Source organism: Protopterus annectens, chromosome 12.part0, assembly GCF_019279795.1.
Source record: "Protopterus annectens isolate FY-2018-M chromosome 12.part0, PAN1.0, whole genome shotgun sequence".
Classification (NCBI taxonomy): Eukaryota; Metazoa; Chordata; order Ceratodontiformes; family Protopteridae; genus Protopterus; species Protopterus annectens.
Window position 1 is genome coordinate 1,311,354,360 of NC_056746.1, and position 22,329 is coordinate 1,311,376,688.

A 22,329-nucleotide genomic window follows, 5' to 3' on the forward strand; every position below is an offset into this window, starting at 1 on the left:
TTTTTATTTTGGTGTGCAGCAAAGGATTTGGATGTTTCTGAGCCAAATTTGAGTGTGGCTCTTCAATATCTTACTGAGTTATTGGACAAAGGTTTGTCTTTCTCTTCCATTAAGATTCATGCTGCAGCAATTTCAGCTCACTATGATTGTGACCCACCATTGTTTTCTCATCCTTTGTTTAAGCAATTTCTTAGAGGGGCAAAGAATATAAGACCCCACGTAGAGCTCCTACTCCTGCTTGGGACCTCAATTTTGTGTTGGAGAAACTTACTCTACAACCTTTTGAGCCTGCGGCTACTGCTGAATTGAAATACTTGTCATGGAAGACTGCTTTTTTGTTGGCCATTACTTCTGCAAGAAGGGTTTCTGAATTGCAGGCCCTTATGGCGGTTGAGCCTGTTTTGATTTTCCATAAGGATAGGGTATCATTACGTACTAATCCTTCCTTTATGCCTAAGGTGGTCTCTAGTGTGGCTTTAAACCAAACTATTCATTTGCCCACTTTTTATGCAGATCCCCAAAATAAGGGGGAATAGATTTTGCACACTTTAGATGTACACAGGCAGTTGCGTTATTATTTAAGCAGGACTAAGGATTTTAGGCAGTTGTTTGTTTCTTTTGCTTTGAGTTCTCAGGGCAAGCCTGTGTCAAAACAAACTATTTCTAAGTGGATTGGGTTTTGCATTGCATTTTGTTATTCCCATCATGGCAAGGAGATTCCAGCTGGGATCAGGCCTCATTCCACTAGGGCTACTGCCACTTCAGCAGCATTTCTAAGGGGGGTGGCAACTAAGGATATTTTGGAGGCAGCTACTTGGAGTTCAGTGCATACTTTCTCTAAGCATTACCACCTTCCTCTCTACTCTAAATCTAGGGCTGGTTTTGCCACGGCTATTTTGCAGGGCATGTTGACAGCTCCAGCTTCTTTATGATTTGCCAGCCTCCCTTACCTCTGCTTTGGGATTCTACCCAAGTGTTAGGACTGCAGCAATGTGGGATGAAGAACATAGTACAGTTTTGTACCTACCATAAATGTAGATGTTCAAAGCTCCACATTGCTGCAGTCCAATTTACCCTCCCTCCTTCCCCTCTGTGTTTAGGGGTGGTTGTGTGGGTGGGGTTGTTCTTTTGTAAATTGTATATATTGTATATATATTTGGTACAGGAGTGTTTGGTGTTTTTTGGTTTTGGCCTTATCTTTTTAGGGTCTTCTGACATCTGGGGCAAGAAAAGACTGAGGATATGACGTCGGTCATGCGCATTTGTACCCTGACGTCCTGACGTCAGACTAATGCGCCCTGACCGGCGTCAGCCTTATACTTTGGTATTCGGGCCGACTGGGACAGCGGACTACCCAAGTGTTAGGACTGCAGCAATGTGGATCTTCGAACATCTACATTTATGGTAGGTACAAAACTGTACTTTTTCGATAGGTGCTGTGGAATTCTTTTACATCCACCTGAATTACCATCAACTCAAGCAGGTGGGACCTAGGCTTAACTTGTCATCTGTAGGGCGACACACTTGAGTGCAGCACCCCCCTTATGCTGTACTACAGTGTCAGCAGTGCATCTACCATCTGACCACAGCCTTCTGCACCAAAGGTGAGTGTGCTACGTGTGCCACTGACACTGAGTAATTACTAAAGTGAAGTAAAAGCAGTCATTTTGCCTAGTGTTTGTTACGTTATCAGGTAGTACATTGTACTACCTTGTAGCACCCCATGTAAAATATCATCAGATAGTGTCTAGGGAAGGAACTGGGAAACTTCATATTATTATCTATACAAGGTTAAATATGATTGAAACAATTGACAGATGAAATAAAAAATGCTGTCTTCTTTTGAGTTCTCATTCATCCTTCCCATTTCAGTCTCCTCTCCCGACACCAAAGAACATCTGCATGATACTGTAAATCAGTGTAGTGTATGTACGAAGATAATTTTTAAACAATATTAAGTAGTATAACAATGGATTCTGCTGTTAGTAAAAAATTATCTCTGGCCTCCACTTGCATTCTTCCAAGGTTGCAGAGCCATAATATCACACAGTTTTATCCTTTCTCTACATGTGTATGGATAAACTCCACCAGTCCTCTGGCTGAAGAAAGGGCCAGTTCCTAGTCAGAAGGATTAGAGATTTAAGGATGTATTTGATAAGCGGAGGGGTTTTGTTTGGAGTAGTTTGTTTTTGTGACACTTGAAGGAATGCATTTGGTCTAGTATTAGGGTTAGAGCAGCCTGGATTAGGACTACATCTTAATCCTGTCAAATTTAGCTGACATTTAATTTTTCACATTCCTGCATGCAATGTACTCTTATCTTCGGAATTCAGGTCCTTAATTCTGGAAGGTGTCGTAAAATTATCTTGAACAAATCTAATCAGACCTCTCAACTGTCCCTGTTTTGTTTCCTCATGTTTCTCAAAGTTTTGTTCCATTCCTCCTAAAACTGGAAATTATTTTGAGACTTTCTAAGATAATAGTGCCAACATTTAAAATGTGTCCCTTATTTGGGGCCTTTCCTTAGTTATTTTTTACTTTGTTTCAAATTCTGTTTTTAAAAATCGAGAGTTCTGCAAATCTTCCATTGCCGTGCTCTCTAATAGGGAAGGGAGCTTCATTTTAGAGACTGAAGCATGCTTTCCACTACTGTCTTTCCTGCCTAAGTCCCATCTCATCTCCATCTTTAAGATATGCAGTTTCTTCCTGTTTACAGGATGTGGCAAGAGTAAGAAATGTAACCCTACAAGTTCCTGTATATGATTTTTGTCAACTTTGGCACCTGTAGTGATATTTCTACTGCTCTGGTAAGATTAGTTTCATCCTTGGAAAGTGATAGGACTAAGGCATTAGAATTGTTCAGCAAGCAGGTTTTCTAAGCTGCTAAGCACTTTCCCCATATCCCATAATGCATTGCAGAGATCTCCCTCTCAAAATCTTTGTTGCCATGCCAGTGCTTCTCAGGCTGATAAGTACCTTCTGTTAACCAATAATGCACGACAAAGCTTGTTCTCTTTCTACAGTAGTGCTTACATTAACAGTAAATTACTCCAGGCTGCAGTTTAGCAATTCTGAAGAAATATTTTCTTTGCTTGTGAGTAATTAGCTTTTTTTTTTACTTCAAAGCTACTGTTATGTTATGTTTCTTGCACATCTTTGACAGTTTTTTTTACTACAGAATTTTCCATCAGAAATTGATTTTATCTTGGAATCCGACCTTTTCCAAACAGCTTTTGCCATTTCTTATTAAAGAAAGGTAAAAAAGAAAAATCATTGTGAATTTTTCTTGCTTCCCTTTCATAAAAAGTGTTTTTGTTTCTTCTGTTATACTGTCATGGCATCTGTCTCCCTGTTAATGATGGAGCATGTTTTTTGCAAGTGTGCCCTTGAGAAGATTCTGCCTGAAGACTTCCCACGATCTAGCACCCAGTACATGCGGTGTGTATTATGTTTAGGTAAGGGACACTGTCTCTTGAAGTGCTCTGTTTGTAGACAATTTTTGTCTTCCACTCATAGACACTGAAAAGATCAGTTACAACTGCATTTGTATAAAAATCTTTTATCTAGTTTGTTTAGTCAAAGCCTTCAAAAGATCCTGCTGCTGCTGAACGATCAAAAAGAAGCTTAAGCCTCTTAAGCAGCCTAGCATCTCCTGTCTAGAACAAGAGGTATCTTTTAACATCATGGACCCTCCCAGAAAAAAAAAGAGCAGTAAAAATTATTTTAAAGGCTTTGTTTCCCTTGATTCACATTTTCAAACTTGAAATGTATCTGCTTTCACTGATTCTGAGCTGAAGAAAAATGTGCAAAATCCCATTGTGCTTGAAACTTCAGTGTCAGGGCAGGGCCTTTAGCCAACTTCTATTTTATGATGACTAGAACGTGCTTGTGGTGATTTTTTTCTAAGACTTGAAGGTTTTAGATCGCCCTCTTCCTTCTCTGGGACAGGGAATCTGTCACCATCCTTCTTCCAAAGCACACTGTTCACAGCTGCGGTCCTGAGGCTGCTACTGTTAGCACATACATCATTAGAGAGAATACCACAATCTTTATCTGGGGTCGAGTCTTAGTGTCAGCAGTCTTATTTCCAGTTCTTTTGGCTGCATCAGTGAAGGTAGCATTGAAATCAAAATGTAGCCTCTGGATCAATGTTTAGGCTCAAGGCTTTGGTACAGTTGTTGGCTCCTACCTATTCCATGCTGACTCTGGCACCATCAGGTTTAATGCAGGACAACAGTCATCTAAAGACCAATGGAGTTTTCAGCACCATTCTTAATACCAGGATAGCAAACATCATTGTTATGGTGTATTCTGATGTCAGATCCAGCTTCAGTGCTAGTTTTATCGTCTACATCAGAAAGACTTTCCACTGATTTCAAGCCTCCACAAACTGTTGCACAGGACAGGTAGACTGAAGTCCTTTCACAATTCTACAGACCCATTTCTGCCAAAAGAGAAGGTCTTTCTTTTCTTTGGATCCCCCCCGAAACTTTTTAAGAAGGCCATGTGCAAGAAAAAGCTTCTGGAGTCACTCAACAAATTGGCCATGGCTAATTTGGAGAATGGGGAGGATGCTGATTCCTGTATCCCTATCTGATTATGTAGACTTGACCACTGACCCCATATCTTCCCTACATTGGATGCTGTAGCAGGCCTTTCAGGTTGACCTAACAGACTTCATGAGTGGTACCATTACCAAATACTTTAAACTTTGCAATGAATACTGCTTGAAAGAACACAGCAGTGGTAGAGCTTGTCTCCAAGAAACAAGACCATGTTCTGCACCTTTCCATGAACTGCAGTCTTTGGTTGGAGACTACCAAACTGGGTACTTTGGTTTCTGCATCTTCTTTCAAAAGGGCTGCTATACCCCAGAGCCAAGCAGGCCACCCCCCAGGTAAGTAATCTAGGTGGACAATGGTGACACACATGCACACATCCTCCGCCTTTTCCTGGGGAACACACTGTTGCGTTATCCACATGACAAATTTCCAGAGGGATATCTCTGATGAAATGTACCAGCCAATGGTGTTGACAGTGGCAAACAATGATGTGACCTTCATTTGGTGCCAATAAAGATTCAGCAATGTCTCTGGGATCTTGCATAATGATCCACCTACATGGTTGTTTACAAGTAGCAAATTTAGTTGAAGACATCAGTGCAACCATTTTTAAATTCTACCTTTCCAAGATGAGCTTTATTTGGACCTGAAAAAAAGACATATGTAAAGAATATGGATAAAAAAAAGAAGGTCTGACACAACTGTTGATCTTAGGTTCTGGAAACCTCAAATGCAAAGGAGCACTCACTAAACATGATTTTGATTTGGGCTGTGGGCACAAAAGCAGTAGGCTGGAAAGAATAATTCTGGTGACAGTTTTCAGAGAGGCTACAGATCCAGAGGAAGGAGATGTCAGCAGTCATTAGGGAGCCACAGAATTCCTGCCATTAGACAGCAGCAGCTGTGAGGCCTTGCATCACTGCTGTCCCCTGGAGGCAGTTGGGGTCATCTACCCTTTAACCTGTCATTACAGAGATCCATAACCAAAAATGCTTAGGTCAGGACAGTATAACCCAGAAGTTACAAAATTCTCCTTTTCATGACTTCTGTTTCCTCCGTCTTCCTTCCTGTCAGATGTCAGCCTGTATGAAGAAAGCAACAAAATAAGAGCTCTTAAACTTCCTAAACAAAAGAGCTATCCAAGCAGTCCTACCAGACCAGAGAGATACTGGAATTTCTTCCAGGTTATTTTTAGTGCCAAAAAAGACACAGGAGTTGAGTGAGGCCAGTTTTGGATGTAAGTGGTCTAAGTACATACATCTCCAAATAAGCCTTCTGAATGGTCTTGATGCTCTTAGTCTTTCATTCTGTAGCAAAAGGAGACTTTGTTCTCTTTGGTCCTCCAGAGTGCCTATTTCCTAATTAAAATCACAGTATGAATTGGACCAGTTACTGTATATATGTATTGTACTGTTTGGTCTCACTTCAGCCCCCAGTATGTTTACCAGATGCATGTGAATGGTAGCAACGTATCTTTTAGCTACCTCATCTTTTTAGAACCTATTAATGGTGAGGGAGGTTCTAACCATGTTATTCTATTCCCTGGATATAATGCTGAATCCATAAAAAGTTATAGGTTCATAGGTTGGTACTAGGCTATCGGCCCTAAGGCCTATGCAAGCCTAGCCATAACAATTCCCTGTAAATTTCTTCCCACACTATTTACTTCTCTGGGCCCCTGTCTAGCAGGGCAACTGACATGATCCCCAGGGTGAATTTCCTATCTCCCATCCAACCATCAAGGTTCCTTTTGAAGAGGGCCAATGAGGCGCTCTGCTTGACATGTATGGGCAGTCTATTCCAGAGTATGGGGAGTCTCTGGGTCAGGCACCTATCCCTCCAGCATGTTTTGTTCATTGTGATGATAAGGTTTAGATCCCTGGAGCATGTGGCTCTGAGGGATTGGGATTTCTTTAAGTGGAGCATGTCCAACAGCTCAGGGTTTGACATGACCTTGTATGTTAAGCAGAGATCACCTCTGAGTAGACGATATGCCACAGAGTATGGCTGGAGTTTTTTTAGACGGTCAGCATATGGCATCTGCTTTAGGCCTGTGATTCTTTTAGTGAGGTATTTCTGTGGCTTTTCCAGCTGTTGCAGATGTCTTGTGAGGTACATACCAAATGGGGCATTATACTCTATAATGGGTCTAATGAGGGATTAGTACAGTGGGACAATGACCTATTTTTTTTCTGGATGAAAAGCTCTTGGTGATGAGGTGTGCCACATAGAAGGATTTCCTGACAGTTGTGGCGATGTGGTTATCGAAAGTGAGACCACTGTCCACTTGTGTCCCTAGGTCTCTCATCACACTTTCGATGTTTAGTGTCCTGCCACCTATGTGGTAGTTCATGGGTACATGTTTTTTTTCCAAAGGGGATAACGATACATTTCTTGGCATTAAGCTTGAGCCCATGGCTCTGGCACCAGGCATCTGTTTCTGTAAGGCCCTTTTGTAGAATATCCACATTATTTGGGGATTCAATAATGGCTCCCAGTTTGCAGTCATCTGCAAACTTTGTTAGCCAGAGTCCCTTAGTGTTGGCTTGTACTTCAGAGAAGTAGATGCCAGACAAGAGTGGTCCCAGGACTGAACCCTGAGGTACTCCAGTTGTCACTTGAATGGAGCTGGATTTGGAGTTGGCTACTTTTACAGTCTGGGTTCTGTCAGTAAGACAGTTGGCAACCCATTGAGTGACATAGAGATTTATGCCCAGCTTAGTAAGTTTATCTATGATTCCAGAATGGGGGATGGTGTCAAAGGCCTTGGCGAGGTCCAGATAGGCTGTGTGGACTGCCTTACCCTCGTCCACAGCTCTGGAGACCGATTTGAAGAACTCAATCAGATTCAGGAGACAAGATCGGCCCTTCTTCACAAACCCAAACTGGGTGGGGTCCAGTGTTTGAAGGTTGCCAATGTCTTTGTTTATAAGTTCCATGACAATGCGTTCCATGCCCTTGCAGATCAGGCTTGTCAGACTGATGGGACGGTAGTTCCCGGGATCCAAGGCGGATCCTCCCTTGTGGAGCGGGATAACTGTAGCTGTGCGCCAGTCAGTGGGCACGAAGCCTGAGGTGAGGCTATGATTAAACATGACACTTAGGTGGAGCGCCAGTTCATTTTGTAGTTCATGTAGTACACAGCCTGGGATGTCATCTGGTCCCATGGATGCTGTATTCTTAGCTTTGGAGAGTGCTGTTTCTACCTGTGTGGCTGTGATTATTGGAATTTGGCAATCTTTTGGTATTGAGATGGACCCTTTAGGGGATGAGAGGGGGGTGAAGTTGGCACTAAATCGATCTACCAGGATATTGGCAATATCCTTGAGATCAGTATATTTAATGCCATTCTCTTGTAGCTCAGAGCAGATCTGAGCATTGCCATTTAGATTCTTGACATAACTATAGAATGCCTTGTGGTTGTCTTTGGAATCTTTGGCAATTTTATTTTCGTAACTAGCTTTTGAGGATTTTATGAGGGATCTCAGCTTCATACTGAGGCTGGTGTGGGAGTTTTTTGCATCCTGGGATTTTCCTCTTTTCTGTAACAGTTTCTTCCTTCTGTTGTATAGTTTGTTTATAGCAGGGGACCACCAGATTGGCTTCCTTTTTTTGTTACAGCTGATGACTGGGCACAAACTTGCAGAATAATGCTGTCTAAGGACAGAATCTAATTCCTCCAAGTTAAGTTATCATCTCTTCTCAGATCTGCATACAGTTCGTGCTGATCCTGGAGCAGCAGCCATCTGTGAGTCTTCCTTATGCCACATGAGAGTTCTTCACTGGCCTCTCTGTGTCTAGTGGTCTCAGAATGTGGATCCATTTAATCAGATCTGGATTTCTTAGGCAGGTGTCACTTAATGTGTTGGATGAATATGAACAATTAATCTTTTGACAATCCCTTCAACTTATAGCATTCCTTGGGGACAGCTTCATCACAGTCAAATTTACCCTGGGGTTGGAGGAGGTGCATTTCAGTGGGCAGACAGTCCATTTTGGTATTTTTCAAAACTATCCTTTCTTGTCAGCTTACTGAAAATGGAGCAGTTCTCATGAAAGTCCAGGCCTTCCAGCACTCCCTCCCACTTTGAGTTCTTACCATGCAATCCGATAGTATGGCAGTCATTATAATTGTGTCAGCAAGCAGGTTGCTACTGGATCCTACTCAAATACTGGGAACCTGTGATACTGTGGGTGAGAGTGATGTCCCAGCAGCTACTTCCTAGTTGTTATCTATGGCCATGTGGAGTATGTTCTGCAACAAGCAAACTCAACATGTTGATAGCTTGGAAGACTTTCTGGTCATGGGGAAATCCCTGCTGTATCCAGTTTGCCTCCTGGACTAACTCCAAGTCCAAGCATAGCTTTCGCCTTATCCCATCATTGAAGAATCCCCCGAGGAATGCTGTTACTCACAAATGTCCAGCTGGCTTCTCCTATAGTTTTTATATTTCCTGTGATGACGAGATTCAGTAAGAAGGCAAAATTCCACAGAGCCAAAGTCATCCTGATAGCTCCTTACTGGTCCTAGCAAGTCTGGTTCCTTTTGTTACTTCCTCATCCTGTGGAGGAACCCTTGTCTTGAGACCAGCGAGAACAGCAGTTACTCATCCATTGAGCAGTACTCACCAGATGTCTATTCCTTTGGCTGCCAACCTGGCTTCTGAACTTCTGATAGTTACTAGAAATACTTCCGTTTTCCTAAGAGGATGCTGAAAAGTCTGTCATGTTCTCAAAAGCCCAACCTTAAAAACTTACAAGGGCAAAGCAAATTTTTTTTCCATGTTTGGGTTAATGCAAAGGGATTGGGTCCTTTTTTGCTCTTACAGGCTTTGACCCAGTAAAGTAGAGGGCAGCAACAGTCATCCCTCTGCAAAAGGGGGGGACATCAACTGACCCAGGAAACCACCGTCCCCTAAGTCTGACTAGCCTCATATGCAAGAGTATGGAAAGGATAATCATGGACCTGGTTAACAATGAAGCAGGAAATCCAGACTTTAGACTCAACCCATTTCAACTTCATCAAGGGCAGGGCCTACCTGCTCAGTCTGGAGGACCTCTTACAGAAGATCACCAAAGCCATAGATGAGGGTAAGACAGTGCATACTGCCTACTTTGACCTGACTAAGGCATTTGACACAGTACCCCACTCGGGTATTATAGATAAACTCACAAAATTGGGCATAAACCTCTACATGATGGCCATATGGCACACAGATAGGACACATGTTATTAGAGTGGGGGAATGCATGTCCAGCAAGACACCAATCACCAGTGGAGTACCACAAGGGCTCAGTGCTGGGCCCCCTCATGTTTGAATATACTTCTCAGATGTCAAGGCAAATGTAGATGGCCTTTGGCTGACCAAATTTGCTGATGACTGCAAGTTGGGGGCACACATTGACTTCCCAAACAATGTTGATGTCAGAGCCATGGCATCAAACTAAATGCAAACAAGTGCATAATGATGCCCTTTGGGAAATCAAATACCCATGAAAATTACAACATTGATAGCACCCCACTAAGAGCAGACCCAGTGGTGAGAGATCTGGGTACTTAGATAGTAATCTGAACTTTGGCCACCATGTGTCCATGGTGGTGAGGAAAGCCTTCTATGTGGCTCAGCTTACAAGTAAGGGCATGGCATCCAGATCTAAGGATGCCATAGTACCACTGTACTCAGCCCTTATCAGACCAGTAATCAAGTACAGTGCACCCTTTGGCATGAACCTTGTTAGGCACTTGCAACAGTTGGAGCGTCCTCACAGGTTTCTCACCAAAAGAAATACAGGGTATAGCCGACATTGCATTTGTGGACTGATTAAAAGTCCTATTACTGTACTCAGATTCTTGCTGATTACTGAGGAATGATCTGTTTCTGTACTACAAGGCAGTCTCCGGCCCAGCCCCAGTGGAAATGTTGCATATTCGCAAAACTAACTGCACGAAGGTTACCCATTCCAAAGATCTAAATCTGATGTCTGACATGAATATATCATGCTGGAGAGACAAATATGTGTCCCAGAGATTACCCCTTCTCTGTAATAGACCTCCTGTTCACATGAAGCAGAGTCCTTCCCTGACCATCTTCAAGCAGAATCTGAACTGATTCCCTCCTAAGGTGATGCCAGTGTCCCTTATGGACAAACATATCTTGTAAAAATACTCAAAACCCTGCTTACTGACCCTTGTTAACCTTCCCCTAGGGATAGAAAATTGCATAAAATCTTAGTACAACTGGTTAGTCCTCTAAGGGCTGTTGAGCCATTAGCTTAATAATCTGCTATGAACATTCCTGTAGTTCTGGCCTGTCTTGCAGATATATTTGAAAACTGGTTCAGTTATGTGTGGAAATTCATTCAGCTTCTGTCTCTAGCTGTCATCTAAATCTGAAGGTATGCAAAATTTTCCTCAGAGGCATATTTTTGTTGAGGCCTATGCTGCAAAATCCAGTACCTACATGTGTTATATACATTGTTCTTCAAAACTCACTGGCTCCTTTTAAACCTCATCATTTTCACAGAGCTCAACAAACCTTTGCTACTTGCCTTGCTTCAGGAAGTGCTTCTACTGAATCCACTGCCATCCAGGCAAAGCTAAGTTTTCAAACTGTATTATTGCACTTGTTTTTCACTGTTTAAGTGTTTGCTGCTTGTATTTTTCTGTTTTCTGAGCATTTAAAGTGTATTTTACTACAGTTTGCCTTTTCTCTTTTACTATTTGGTATTTGAACTGTTTTAATCTTGTAGTTGCCTTGTAGAAGAGCAATTTAGCTAGGGAGTAAGTTGTTTGTTGTTGCAATGCATTTGAGGGTCCTTTTTTGGCTGTGCTTGTACATTAAGAGGACTAAGGTCATCCATTGTGTGGTAGGATATGTTTGCCTGGTCTGTCTGAGATGGGAAGCACTTCAGAGAGACTCAAAGTGCAGTTTTACTGGCCAGAGGACTAGAGTTAAATTTCACTTTCATTTCTGCTTCTAATAATTTGGCACATTTATGTGGAGCTGCTTACCACTCAGTAGATTGTCTGGCACAAGTGCCCAGTTAGTTAAGTTTACCTGTAAAATTAGTACTAGGACCATAATCTGTAATTTATTGAAGCATTGTAGAGTTAAGCTCAGAAGAGCTAGCTTGTGTGTACGGGTCTGGACAACATGGATATGCAATTTCCAAATGTCTCCATAGCCAACTGGGTGGATATGAACCTCCTGAGACAGTGTAGTAATTGTCTGACATACATAGACAACCTTGCAATCCTTAAAAAAAACCAACACAGTATGCGAGAGCTGTGCATCCACAATTTCCTTGGAGGCAAAAATCTCTCTTTCAAACAAGGTTACGATGAACACACACGCATACACTACAGCCACCACACAGTGTCAACTATAGACATAGACCATCTTATGCTGAGGCAGTAAAAATCAATCTTCCCAAACCTTAATGACCTTGTAAGCCTGTAAACAGCAATGCCTATCCTCAGCAATCAGTAATGCGCACACAAAAAATAGCATCAAACATCACACACAAGATTACACCCAGTGGACCCCTGAAAACAAAGCCCAAAAAGCAAGCAAACAATTTACCCATCATATGGCTCACAGATGCCTTACTTACCAGACAGAACAAAGAGAAGATAACAGCCAGTTGCTTAAATGGAGCCAGGATCCACTAAGTTACACACATACTCAAGTCTTTGCACCACAGTACTTATATATCCTAGCCCATGTGGCCATCAGTCAACTGAGACGTACCTCTGGACTATATGAAGAGAACAACATTATGGACCTGTTTGAATAGGTGTCTCATGTACATGCCTTGCATTGAGAAGCATTCTACTTTCACCAAGGATGATGCCACAGTATGAACAAAAAATTATTGACTTTAGCAGCTGTCTTAGTTTCTGGTGCCATTCCAAGGGTAATCAATATCTGACAGCCTGGGAAGACATTGTCATTGTATCACGTTATTTTTGCCAAAAATGGCATGCAGCTGTCCCTCCTGGGCTTCCAGGTTTTTGCTAAAACTTTATCCACCCCATCAGAGCCTTTTTTAGGCAATGCCAAAGTGACAAACCTACTAACATAGCAAATAAAACCCAAAGGAACCTAAAGGTGTTATTGTTCAATGTTGGGAGCCCTAACAAAAAACTCCACACACTACAAGCAGTCATCACTCTAAAAAAAATATAGGCATATATGCCATTATGAAACAAGGTTCAGAGCCACATAAATTACTCTAACAGTGCAAGGCAAGACCTTAGCTACACAGACAAGGACTAAAGGTGGAGGTGTATTGATTGACATTAGCTACAAATGTACCTCAAAACTGGTTAAACAGGATGACACCCTGGAGTTAATACACATGCAAATCACCCTAGATAGAGTCCCTTACCATATCTTAGCAAGCCCTAGATCACCTTCTGTGTCACAAGAATCCCACGGTTCTTATGTAGATCTACACTCTTCGTGGGAGATTTTAATTACCCCTTCTATAGACTTTGAAACATAGACTGCCTCCAGTTGCAGGCACAACATTTCCTGGACTTTATTAACACAGATGCCCTTGATCAGTTTGTGTGCACTCCAACCAGAGGTTCAAACATACTAGACCTAATCCTCACCAGTATGGAAGAGTGCTGCACCCCTCCCCCATCATACCATCAAATGGCCATCCCCTGCCAGGCTGCCCCCATTCTACATCCTCAACTGATAAGGTCAGATCACAAAGATGTCTCCTCTGAAATAAAATTCAACTTGGAAAACCCAGCAAAACCTGTTACATTAAGGAACTATTCTAAAGCAAACTACATCCTATTAAGTGACAGTTTATCAAAATTCAGTGCCCTACCTATCTTTTAGTTCACAACATTCTATGCAGAATTGTTCAGAGAAATACTGGATAAAACATGCAAATGGCTGCAGAGAGACTGCTGTACCTACCAGAAGTAAGCCCAAAAACAATCATAAAAAGAAACCACACTGGTGGATTCCTAATCTTAACAGGTTGTATAACAAAGGACAGAAAAGTGGCCAAATTAGAAAGAGCAACTCTCACAATGACAAGAGCTCACTAATTAAACTAAACGGGAAACTTAGATGACTAATTCAATCCAAAAAGGCCAGTTACGAGGTCACAGTAGCCTCTCAGGCTAAAGACAACCATATAGGGCCTTTTACTGGTATGTCTGAAACCTCAAAAGATAACATGCAGCAGTGTGCTGGTACCAGATTCACTGAGCAGAGTGGCATTGCAAACCTGCTGGCTGACAAATTCAGCTCAAATTTTTTTTTGAGAAAGTAACCAAGGCAATGGATAAAAGGAAAATGGTGTACTGCCTACCTAGATATGGCTAAGGCAACTCTCTGAACAAGGCATACATTCATACATAACTCAGAGTGTCAGCTGGCTCACAGATAAGACCTAAAAAGTCAGGATCAGTGAGACCATCTCCACCAGAAGGCAGGCCACCAGTGGGCCCCATGCTGGGCCCACTCTTGTTTGGCACTACTTCTCAGAGGTCAAAGCTAATGTCAGGAGTCTCTGTTTTTCCAAGTTTGCTGGTGACTGCAAATTGGGTGCTATCGTAGATTCCCCCCATGACACCAGTATCCTGCAAGAAGGTCTAATGCAGACAGATGACTGGTGCCAAAGCCATGGATTAAAACTCAGTGGAAAAAAATGCATTATAGTGCCTTTTGTGAAAATGTCAACCCAGGCAAATTATTCCATTGATAAGACACCCCTAAGAGTTGACCTAGTAGTTAGAGATCTGGGATATACATACACAGTAATCTCGCCTTTGATCAACCTGTAATCAAGGTGATGAGAAAAATCATTCTACATTGCCTGACTTTCAAGAAAGGGTATGGCGTCCATGTCCAAAGAAGTTATAGTACCACTTTATTTGACTCTTGTCAGACCCGTCATTGAGTACAGTGCCCCCTTTGGCATATACCTGACTAGGCATATGCAGCAGTTGGAACATGCACAGAGTTCTTCATTATTAGAATCCAGGGTTTTACCACATTGTTCTATACAGATTACCTTAAAGCCCTGTCTGTTTAGTTTGTCTTCTACAGGTTGTTGAGATGCTATCTGTGCTTAACATATAAGGCATACTTTGATCCAGCCCTGATGGAGTTTTTGCACATCCACAAAATGAACAGCACCAGAAACACTAGGTCCAGGGATTTAAACTTTGTAACATAAATAGAACATGCTGGTGAGTCAGATATGTGTCTGAAAGGATCCCCATGTTACAGAATAGATTCCCCATCCATCCGAAGCAGAGTCCATCCATAGCCCTATTCAGACATAACCTTGACCATCAAATGGGAAATTGTAAATTCATCCCGGGGCTGGCCCCATGTCTCTTAAAGACAGAGGCTGACAGTGAACATTCCCTAATTAACTCTGGATGGGAAATCATAAATTCACCCCCAGACTGGCCCCTATGTCTCCTATAGACGGAGACCAACAGTAAACATTCCCTAACTAACATACCCCCTTCATATAACTTTTTAGCAACCCTCTAACATACCCCTCCAATTTAGATACATACGTTACAAGTGGATATAATTGAATTGAGTTGCGAGGCTTTGTGTGTAAAAGCCCTGGTGGTCATTGGCCAAGTAAATACCTATGTACCTGTTCAGCATGTTTAAAATTTATGTCCCAGATGACTCATTTTCTTGGTAGCTATTGCATCAGCTGTAAGGATTTTGGAATTGCAGGCTTTTTCCATAGTGACTCCTTATTGGCATTTTGCAAGGAAAGAGTGTCTTTTAGAAATAAGCACTCTTTTATGCCTAAAGTTGCAATAGAATCAGATCTTAACATATATATTTGTCTGTGCTTTTCTGCATCATTCTGAAATTCTGATGAGAACTTCCTATACTGTCTGGTTATGACATCAACTAAAGTATTATGTGGCTGCAACAAATTATATACAAAGAAGGTCAAATTACTGTTTTATTCTATAACAAAAAATACTCCATGAGGTGTCTAAGATTACTCTTGCCAGGGTCAGCCCCAGTTGGTGTAGAAGAATAAAGGCCTGACTGAGGCTTATGAGACCAAAGTTTGATTATCAGCTAAGGCACCTGATCGAGCTGGGGGGTGGAGTGGCAGTGGGTGTTGAGCAGCTAGGTCCAGCTCACCCATCCTGTGGGAGGGGAGGCAGCTGTGGCTCACCACTCTGATAACACTTAGTGGGATCCCTGGGTGTTTCACTAATGCAGTGGGCATGTAGAGCATGCAGTGCCATGGGAGCACATGCATGCAGCTGGAGGATTCAGCATGTGGAGGTGTGATTGCTGTGGCAGGTAGGGCTCTGCACCAGGGGAGGAGTAGGCTGAAAGCTGGCTCACTGTTTAACACTCCATTCTGATCATTGCCCAACAGGTGGGCCATTAGGCTATTTGGGTGGGAAGGAAAAGGCTGCAGGGCTCTCACTCAACCTGGGGATACCTAACTACTGCTATGTGGACTGAATTGGATGAGCAGATGCAAGTAGAAAACCACCATCAAGGTGAGGCCCTGCAGAAAAGAAAGGATAACTCTTGCCAGCTGATTTTCTGAAGGCATTCAGTCTTGCTGCTGTAAATATAATTTATTTGCTTACATTTGTGTATTTTTACACTTTTATTGCTTACATTTCTGTATTTTTTGTTTGTGAAATGTTTTATATTTTACCCAGGTTGGGCCTGAAATTGGTAATATTGATTAGTGCACTACCCTGATAAACAAATATAAGTAAAATAATAACCATTTGCCAGAAGTTACTAAAATTCTTTCTACCAGAACTTTAGCTAACTTGATAGCCTTCTTCAAGAATGCAGTTCTTGTTAGTACATTGTCTTTCCTTAATACCTTTTTAAGTCATTCCATGCTAGATGTAATGTCCTGATGCAGGTCTTCCTCTGTGGCTAGTTCTGCTAACAAGAGTATGGTCTGTTGATGAGATTGCTCAGTAGGAAAAGTTTGTGACTTTGTCTTATCAGTATCAGTTACTAAGAATAAATCTTCTCTTATGAGACATGAACATTGTATAGTAAGCCAGCTGTGTGGTGGGTCTGTGTTTAGTGATCAAATGGAACTTTTATCAAATGGCTGTTCATTACACATAGACCATCTAAACGTCCCTTCAGCGAAAGGCCAAATGATCTTACATAATTTCATCGTATGATCATAGTTGACCAACATGAAGGGACTGGAACATAGTATGTAGTTACCGGTAATGAAGGGATAAGGAAACCTGCCCTTTCCCCACTGTATTGTGATGTCAGAGTTGGTATACATAATTAGTAGAGGGTATGGGGGTCACAGTCCTCCACAAGAGCAGGATATGGTGAACACCTTATTTGGGGGGCTGCTCCCCCTCACCTCTTGCTAATTATATATACCAACTCCGAGATCACACTACAGTGGAGAAGGGCAGGTTTCCATATCCCTTCGTTACCAATAACTCTGTACTACATTCCGGTCCCTTCCTGTTGGCCAGCTGTGATCATACAGTGAAATTATGTACAATCATTTGGGCTGTCACTGAAAGGATGTTTCAATGGTCTACGACATTCAATGAACTTTCCATTCCATCACTAAGCATAGAACCCCCCCCCCCCCCCCCCCCATGGAATAGATGGATGAAGCCCTGAGTACAGCACAGACAACCAGAGTTCGATTAGCAGCTCAAGTGCTTGTAGTAATTTCCAGGGAAGACAGGAATGATGAAGTTTTGCCTGCTATCCCTCTTTTTGGAGAGGGATGGGCATGATGTGCTGGAAATGGAAGATCAGAATGGCAAGCAGACAGGCACATTGCTTAGAGTTGGTGTAGTGATGCTTCTCGATTATGTAAATCCAGTAAGCTCTATGCAGCCGTGGTGGCTCTCTTGTCCTCTCCCCACCACATGCCATCACCTTTGCAAGTCAGGCAGGGAGATGGTAACGTTGGCTGGCAGGGTTACAACCAGACTTTCATAGATTACTAGGCAGTTTGTGAATAACTTGGACGTATGGAAGGTGCCTCATCAGCTGAGATGTCCCCAGCAAAGATCTAACCCAGAATTAAAAAAAAAAAAAAAAAAAAAGATCTGAAGAGTAGATCAATCCTCAGTAATATTTTCTCTCATCTGGTGAAGAAGGTTTTGTGTATCTTGTATTGTAATATATATAATAGTCCTTATATTTATGGTATTAAAAAGATCAGTTACCAAGGATGGACCCACTCTTCCAAGTCTAGTAGTATGGTAAATACATAGCTTTCATTTTTGCACATCTTTGGTTTGTAGCTTAGTCAGTGTACAGTCCAGTGTCTGTGCTCTTGCTTTTTCCAGAACTTTAGAATATTAAGTAATTCAAATATTTCTTTAGAAAAGGAAAATGACTTCTGTATTTGAAATTCAGCCTTCTAGGATGAGCGGATTTTAAGGAATAACCTGTCTGCAGTGATGGTTTGTCTGGTAATGTTTAGCCCAAGTTCGTAAACGTCCCATATTGGGAGCCTAGAAGCTCATGTCATTATCTTAATTCATGTATTAAATGTATTAAATGTTTGAATTTTTGTGATTGTTCTTTTCTTCATTTTTTTGTGTTTACAGAGTTAACCCTGCCACAATTCTATAATTTTCTTCATGAACTGGAACGTGCAAAGACTAGCTTGGAGTGTTTCAGCTGAAAACTGTGACCTTACGCAAATTCTCCACATTTGAAATGATGTCTATCGTCTCTGCGTAAAATACATTTCTCAAGCTGACTTTTATAAATTTATGTATACCAGTGCTGAATTGCAAAATACAGTATTAAAAGTGAGTTATAATGAAATTATGTGGTCTACTTTTTTTTTTTTAAATGTTTTATATCATTCATTAAAACAGTATTGCTTGTCCACTTACTTCACAGCCAGCCATGATCTGTAGTTTTGTGAGTTTTGAGTAACTTGATATTTAAGATGAGCAGTAGTTACTCTGGTGTATTCTTAGGTCTTATTTCCATGTTTGCTTGCTGACAATCAAGCATCCTCCTGTCACATCTGAATTCATTCATTCATTCACCCATTACTTGGGGAGTCTCTAGCATAAAGGAGAGAGCAAACCGGAGGGAGGCCATCATCAGGGCAGCCATGAGGATGTTGTGCTGTGTCTTGCTTCTAGTGATGCAAGCAAGGATAGGTTTTCTACTCAAGTCCTAATTCTGCCCCTTGTTGGCTGATGTAGGCACTTGCATCACCACAAGGGTCTGCTGTACTCCCTGTGTGCGTGTGTTTGTTTCCACTCACGTTATTGAGGGCTACCTTCACCATCTTTACATACAAAGCTCATATTTTTGAATAGCAGCTGTGTTTTCATCACATGCAAGCCTCCATTTCGATGTGATGAAACTGCCAAGGATCACTTCTTTCCCTTACTCCAAGGCTAAGAGTCCTGATGTTAGACACTCAGTGCTACCTTTGTCTTTATGGCTTTTCCAGTGCCTATGTCACTATTCATACTTTGTCATGCTGGGTCAGAAGCAGAGCTTTATTCCTGTATGCCACAAAGCCAGGCACTTTGGTGATACAGTTTAACTGAGTATGTTAAGAATTGATAATATTGAAAAGTACATTAGTACTTCTGTTTCATTTGAGATGTAGATAGTTGTTTGTCTTGCATGTGTTTTTCTGCTCACCTGGAGTAATCTGGATACATTGTTGAGTCTTGGGCTTGGAGTTCTGTTTGATACTTTTAGCTACTGGTTCTTCCATAGAAATGGTCGGTATTTGCTGGAGGATTTTACAGACAGTGATTTACTTTTAACATTTACTCTGAAGAGCGTGCCTTGATGACTCTAAGCAAGTGACTTTTGACTATCATTCTAGCTTTACTTTACACTGTGTATGTTGTAGTAACTGTTGACTGTTCTACTTTAGATTTTTAACAACTGTTGACTTAAATAATGGAATTACTACAATAGAAAGTATTGATGTTATGTTGTCCTATCTTGCTTTCATTCTTGACGGTTGGGTTCAGAACTGAGCATCAGTTCTGACTCTGTCTAAAACTAAAGCTTGAGAGCTTTCACTGGCTTGAGGCTATACCATATCCCATGATGCCTGGTGACAGTTCCCGATCTCATTTGCCACTTTGCTGGTTCAGGATTGTTTTTCGCTGGCTCAGGCTGTCTTTCTTGTATTTACATTTTGTCTATATATTTCTGCTATCTTCTTAGCGTAATAACCTTTAACTTCTGTGGTGTAGAGCAGTTTTTTGGTAGTTCCCTTTTGTGTTTTTCACTGGTTGTAGCATTGTTTTGTGGGCCATCGTCATTCGTAGGCCTCGTTTATTCCTATCCCGTCTAACTTTGTTTGTCCTGAACAAATCCATTTAACTTAGAGGGTTCATTTTTTGTCCCCTTTGTTTTAGCCCCATCTTAGTTAGAGGGCTCCTTCCACTTTTCTACTGTCTTTCCTGAGGTTTTGTCATTTCAGTTAGAGACGTCTCCTCTGGCTAGAGGAGATCGTCATTTAAATTAGAGACCTCTCCTCTAGCAGTGTTCTTGGTTCTTTCCCCCTGTTTAAAAAAAAAAAAAAAACAAAACTTTTTGCTGTTTTGTAATAATTGTGTTTGTTCTTGTGCCTTTCTGTGTATTGATTGGTAGGTGTACTATTGGGCTATATTTATCCATTTTTTGTTGACATAACTAGTGCAAAATGTCTAAAGATACTGGTAGGGAAGCCGAGCAATCTGGCTTTAAAACGTGCGACTCGTACACATAGAAGATGTCACTTACTGACGGCCACACTAGCTGTGTATATTGCTTAGGTGCGGTCCATCTGCAGGACTCCTGCTCTATCTGCCATGGTTTCAGTTCCAGGTTCCTGCAGGAAAGTAAAAAAAAGCTCATTCTAAGGGGTTTACTTAAGGGACCATTTGATGTGAGTATTGAAGGGAATCAGCCCTCTAAATCCTCATCAAAGAAGTTTTCAAGAAAATCTTCTTCTTCGGTTCTGGCTTTTGAGCTGACCAAGAAGCCTGAGAAACATGCAACTTCAGACCCGAAGGCTGTCGGGCCCAAGAAGACAACAACTGCAGCGGCTCCACCAGCTTTATCGGAGCCAACTCTGTGCCAAAAAAGGAGCCGGTCCCTAACTCTGGAGCCGGTCTACTCAGTACCCCAGTTACCCCTCTTGCAATTGATGTCTGGTAGCCATAAGTCCTCCACTGTCTCCTCCCAATCCTCCAGGAGTCTCTCGGACGATGTGGAGCGGGTGGTCAAGAGGTTGCTTCGAACACTGGCCTTAGCCAAAATTCTCTCGAGTCCAGCCCAGATGGAAGCGGAGCCGATGCCTGTACCTGCCTTGTCTTCTGATCCTCCTCTGACTTGGATGAACTCAGAGCCAGAGTGCCTGGATGTCCTTGCAGTCTAACCATCGGGTCCAAAAACCACAACTGGTATCTTGGCCCCGGCTTCTGCTCCGACCTCTTCGATGCTGTCTTTTCTCGAGGGGTCTGGGAGCCGACACTCCCTCATCGGGTCCAGGGAGGAGAGTCGGATTGGACCCTTGTTGGATCCGACTCTTCCTTTCGGGGCTTCAGTGCAGGTGAGTTTGGCTCCCACATCAGCCTCGGAGCCATCCTCCTTGGCACAGGGAGGTCTCCCGGCTCCTCGGAGCTGGGAGCTCTCTTGGGCCAGAATCAGGGTCCCTTCAAGGTGATGAGGAGTGTACTTTCTCCCCAGACTACTCCACCCTCGGCGTCAGCTACTCTTCCTCCTAAAGGACTCATGTCAACCTCTGTACTGTCCCTCCAGCCAAATGTAGAGAGCCAGTGCCAGTGCCCCCAGGATGCCCCAATGGACGATCCACTCTCTTCTGAAACTTCCCCAAAGTATCCCTCTGAGGAGGTCCCTCGGAAGAGGACTTGTAAGAAGAAGCATTTAGACTACCTGAGTCTGTCACGTCGGATACGGACCTAGAGGATTCAGAAGGGTCCCCATGGTCACCCTCTAAGTAAGTCTCCTTTTCAGGCATCTTAGAGATCCTGAACCAGAAAGGTGGCTGGTGTCTCCGCTTTTGACCAACTCCTTGGCATAGTCAGTTGAAAGGTGTGGGGCTTTCCAGAATCCATGGAGCCTGTTCCAAGGAGACCCAACAAGTTGATGACAAGCAATTCTTAACCAAAGGTGTCCCAGTAGATGCTATGGTGGTGGTGGCCACCACCAAGAAGGAATTAGCTGAAACTTCATCTGTCCATCCGCCGAATAAGGAGTCTCAAACGAAGGACAGATATGGGAAGGGTATATTTTCTTCAGTGGCCTTTACTCTTATGTCACTGAACTATTTATCCCATTTTACCCGACTTCAAAGAGATCTCCTGAAAGAGCTAGGAGATACCCTTCGGGGTGCTATAGCTGCGGGGGTGCCGGACAAGGTTAGCTCTCAGCTTGCGACTCTAAATTCTGTAGTAAACTCCTCCATGCGCCTCATCTCCTACGCAGCCAATGGAGTGAGTAGGGCAGCAGGCACAGGAGTAGCACTGAGGAGACATTCCTGGATGCACCTTTGCGAGTTTGCAGAACCCTTTAAGTCTTCCTTTATAAACGCCTCTTTTGACGGCCTGTCCTTGTTTGGGTCAAAAGTTAAAGAGACTTTTACCAGGTGCGAATAAGAAGGCAAAACTCTGCCATGGGAGTAAGTTTTCCGTCCCTACCAGGCCTTATCCCAAAGGTCCGAAAGGTGGAAAAATGTGGTTCCGGAAATCCCAAAGAGCTTCGCCAGATGCATGTGGTGAA

The 22,329-nt window shown here is 42.5% G+C and overlaps 1 protein-coding gene across 1 annotated transcript in view; it reads left to right on the forward strand.

The window, feature by feature from the left end:
- COMMD7 (COMM domain containing 7) overlaps window positions 1-18,384 on the forward strand; it is a 565,679-nt gene extending 547,295 nt beyond the window's left edge. The window contains exon 9 of the mRNA XM_044090372.1: window positions 18,162-18,384. Coding sequence (XP_043946307.1) covers window positions 18,162-18,238 — 77 coding nt within the window. The 3' untranslated portion in view covers window positions 18,239-18,384. The remainder of the gene's footprint in view (window positions 1-18,161) is intronic.
- The last annotated feature ends 3,945 nt before the right edge of the window (window positions 18,385-22,329 follow it).